Source organism: Prunus mume, linkage group LG3 (genome assembly GCF_029339155.1).
Source record: "Prunus mume cultivar Tortuosa linkage group LG3, ASM2933915v1, whole genome shotgun sequence".
In the NCBI taxonomy this organism is placed as follows: Eukaryota; Viridiplantae; Streptophyta; class Magnoliopsida; order Rosales; family Rosaceae; genus Prunus; species Prunus mume.
The window spans coordinates 23,069,529-23,073,839 of record NC_142700.1 but is presented as its reverse complement, the minus strand read 5'-3'; the positions used below and the strand labels follow the sequence as shown (position 1 = coordinate 23,073,839).

The 4,311-nt window shown below is 38.0% G+C and overlaps 1 protein-coding gene across 1 annotated transcript; it reads left to right on the top strand.

The window, feature by feature from the left end:
• The first annotated feature begins 2,217 nt into the window (after positions 1-2,217).
• LOC103326782 (uncharacterized) lies at positions 2,218-3,165 on the top strand. The gene is made up of 3 exons (XM_089048794.1): positions 2,218-2,470; positions 2,776-2,913; positions 3,014-3,165. The coding sequence occupies exons 1-3, from the start codon at positions 2,218-2,220 to the stop codon at positions 3,163-3,165; spliced, it is 543 nt and encodes a 180-aa protein (XP_088904920.1).
• The last annotated feature ends 1,146 nt before the right edge of the window (positions 3,166-4,311 follow it).

Sequence of the window (4,311 nt, the reverse complement as noted above, 5' to 3'; positions counted from 1 at the left end):
TTCTTGGTCTTCAGGTTCTCCACCGAAATGGCTGCTTGCACGTCCACCAGCTCAAGTATGCGGTTGATCTTCTGCGGAAACATAACCTTCACCACAGCAAACCGGTCTCCATGCCCCTTGCAGCCAAGGTCTCTCTCTCTCACCTTGACGGTTCACCCCTTGCGTTCCCTACTTAGTTTCGGGAAATTGTTGGCTCCCTCCAATACCTCAACACTGTCGCCCAGTTCATGAGTTCCCCCCGTGCTCCACACCCTATCGCAGCCAAGCGTATCCTTCGCTATGTGAAGGGCACTCTTGATCACGGTCTTGTCTTCCGTCCTCAGCCTCTCACAGCACGCCTTTGTGCCTTCTCTGATGCCGATTGGGCTGGGTGCCCTGATACTCGGCGCTCCACGAGTGGCTACCTTGTCTAATTTGGGTCCAATCTCCTCTCCTGGTGCTCCAAGAAACAGCCTAGCTCTAGTGCCGAGTCCGAATATGGTTCTCTAGCTCATTCTTGTGCCAAAACAACCTGGCTTTTCTCTCTGCTTCAGGAACTTGGCGTCACTTTCCCTCTCCCCGTTCTCCTCTATTGCGACAACCTTAGTGCCACCTACATGGCCGCTAATCCCGTCTTTCATGCTCGTACCCGTCAGATTGAACTTGACTATCATTTTGTTTGTGAAAAGGTGGCTCTTGGAAGTCACCGTGTTCTCTTCATTCCTTCTATTGATCAGCCGGCCGACCTGCTCACCAAGGCTCTTCACAAGCCTCGTCACATGTTGCTTTGCTCCAAACTTGTTCAGCCAAGGCTGCCTAGTTTGCGAGGGGGTGTTAGCTCGCTCCCTTGAATCTCTCACACAATCCCTAACATCTCTCCATCTGTATCTTGATAGGAAGTTTATTAGGACTTGCGTGGTGTGCACGGCACTTGTAATTAACACAACCCCCATTGTATTATAAATACTATTCACGGAAGGAATGAAAAATACGAGGAATTATTTTCTACATTAAGTATGAAGAAAACCTGTTCAATAAGACGACGCTTTTAAGTTGGGTGCATCTTATTTTAGAAATACCCAAGCGGATCTCGATTTTTTAGGTGTTTAAGTTACTTATCCACGATGGTTTTCTGTTACCATCGTCTTTCTAAACACAATAACGACGGTATTTTGTTATACCATGGTTGTTTTCTGATCATATGTTTTCCTTTTTTTTGTAGTAGTGTGTGAGATATTTCCACAAACAAATTGGTGCTATTGATTAGTAATCCAAATGTCAGTATCCAAATTAAGTTTAGCAATAAGATTTTTTGTTTGTTTGCTAAAGTAGCAGAAGCATGGAATTATTTAGTATTTAAATCTCCTATAATTTTTCACATACTACATGTCCAGGCTATACCACGTAATACTAGGTTGAGGCCAATAAGGTTCTTGTAATTGTAAAACTTAAAGTTTAGTAATGAAATATAGTCCATGCCAAATGATATGAGAAGTAGAGTGCTAAAAATGTGTATGGTATAAATTTTGTTATTCTTGTCTAGTTTGTTTTAATGTTCCAAAAACTTTCTGTATTGTTTTAATAAAAATAATAATAATTAAATCACTAATATTGCCAATAAAAGCATGAATAGGAAAAAAAAAAAAAAGAAAGGTTCATGTAACCAAATTTTCTACATTTTTAAATATCTAATAGGGGCATGAAATATGTACCATTTCTAAACTAAAAAATTGATAGGACTATGATCAGAATGTTCTAACACCACAACATATTGAATGGACCGATCTTACATGGTTTAAATCTATCACACTTGGCATGATCTTAGCTTTACACTATACTTATACGAGTATCTCGTGAGTGATGAAAGTCGACAAATTATTCAATCATCTCGATGTGCCTTGTTCTGCACTGCAGGTCCCACAAAAGTCGACAGAACACGTGAATATGAAAGTCGACAAATTATTCAATTATCTCTATCCTCAGCTTCCCATGCATGCATGTAATTTTGTACGTACCTCCATGTGTTCAACTGCATTATGAACACCTAATCTGCATATGCTGGTGCGTTGATCTTATTGTGCACACGTACGTAATATGTGTACATCATCTGCATGCTGTACTGCTTTTGCTCTATAAATTTCTCTAGCCTTCCTCCTTCCCTGTTTACAATACATATTAATTCCAACACACATTTCAGGAGAGAGAGAGAGAGAGAGAGAGAGAGAGAGGATGTTGAAGATGGTGGTGCTGAAGATGACTTTGTTGTTGATGGTAGCTGCGGCAGCATTAACTGATGCTCGCTTGGACATATTTAAGAGGCAATATATGCTAATTACCAACTCGAAAGAAAAACCAGCATCAATTCCATATAAAGATTGCATCCAATCCTGTGAAACCTGCGCTTGTACACTTATTTATCCACCTGAGTTAGCAACGTGTATTTGCCTCCTTTCTACCACGGTGGCCGACAAACCAGCCATCCAGAAATACGGTAACCAGTTACTTAATTTATATTTTCATAATAATTTTTTACTTCATTAATATAGTTTTTCAGGCTATAAATTATTAATTACTCAACGTTGATATACCACCCACGTTGTAGTGTTCCAAATTCATCCAAATGATATATAACACATGTTACGTTATGCTTAATATATAGTTTGTACAATGTTATGATTTGGATGGTTTTGTAACAACACTTACACGTCGGCATGTCAGATGCTATTTGAGATACACGAAATATATAATTTTTTATGTTACAATATAAGAACTAATATATCATGATATATTCCACAGAACAAGCTGCAGAAAAACAAGTAGCTATTCCATATAAACAATGCATTGGATCTTGTGGAACATGCGCTTGCACACTTGATTTTCCAATTGAATTATCGGACTGCATTTGTCTCCAGAAGCCGACAGTCCAAGACTCTGGTAATTGAGTAGCAAAAATTCTCCAGAACTTGTAAAATTCAAAAACCAAGTATTGATGATGATGATGATGATGATAATGTTGTGCACACAGGTTCTGCAGAAATGAGCGACAAAAAATATTCACGCCTGATTCCATATAGCGAATGCATCCAGTCGTGTAAAAATTGCGCTTGCACGATGATTTGGCCTCCTCAGTTGTCAAAGTGTGTTTGCCTTGGGAACAAGCAGCGTCCGCGAATCATTGACCACTAGAGACGAGCGCACTGCCCTCACCAATTAAGCTTATGATATCAACAACTAATTAACAAGCCCACAATTTCAGCTACTTACGATATCATCAAATAAGTAAACCGAGGACCTTCTCCAAAATAATAATAATCATGCTCTGGTTTTCCTTTGCCTTAAGATATGTTAAGGCTCATTATGTCCGGTGCATGTTTTCGGTATTATATATGCAATAAAGTTGCTATTAGCTTTGTGTTTTTTTGTTTGTTCGTATTCATTTTAAATTTATGTGTTTGGCCAAATCACTCTCTTGATATTACTACATTTTACTATTTGCGTGATGAAAGTTTGCGCGACAACCAAAATTCGTCGCGTAAGAAACACTTAAGCAACGAGTAAAAATATTTGTCGCCCAAAATATCGAAAACTTGTGTGACAAAAACTTTCGTCGCACAAGAGATCTTAGAGCATCTCCAACCGATGTGTCAAAAGTACCACATAAAAATTTAACGGCTAGAAAAAATATCTCACATAACTCGAACCGATGTGCCAAAGCTGATGTGGAATGAAGGCCGGAGGTTGAGATGTTATTTTTGACATCCCAAAAGTAAGATGTCAAATGAATATTTTATTATTTTTCTTTTATTTTCTTTTTAATTAAAAATAAATCAACACTAAAATGTAATAAAATAATAATTTAATTTGACATATTGGGTAGAGTGTAAAGCCGTGTAAGATGTCAAATTGCCACATCAGCCATCAAATTTAAATTTGATATTTGGTATTTGACATATCCCTTGAAGATGCTCTTAGTGCGACAAAAGAGAAGATCGTTGCACAAAGTGAGGAAGAAAAACGCGGGTTTATTTTTTTGGCGCCAACAACTTGCGCGATTACAGAATTAAATCACGAAAGAGAACCTTGACGGTATTATATTAAAGACCATCGTCGCTGTAAAGATGGACAGAAAGTGGCAAACATTTGTGCAACGAAAAAAATTGTCGCAAAAGACCACTTAGCGCGACGACAAGCTAGATCGTCGCGTAAGAAAAACGTGGGATATTTTATGTTAAACTTAGTTTATTATGTTTGTATTTTTTTTTGTGAAATTATATTTATATTATGTTGTTAAATTGTGTGTTACGTAGCAAATTTGTTGTGATGTATGAAGTT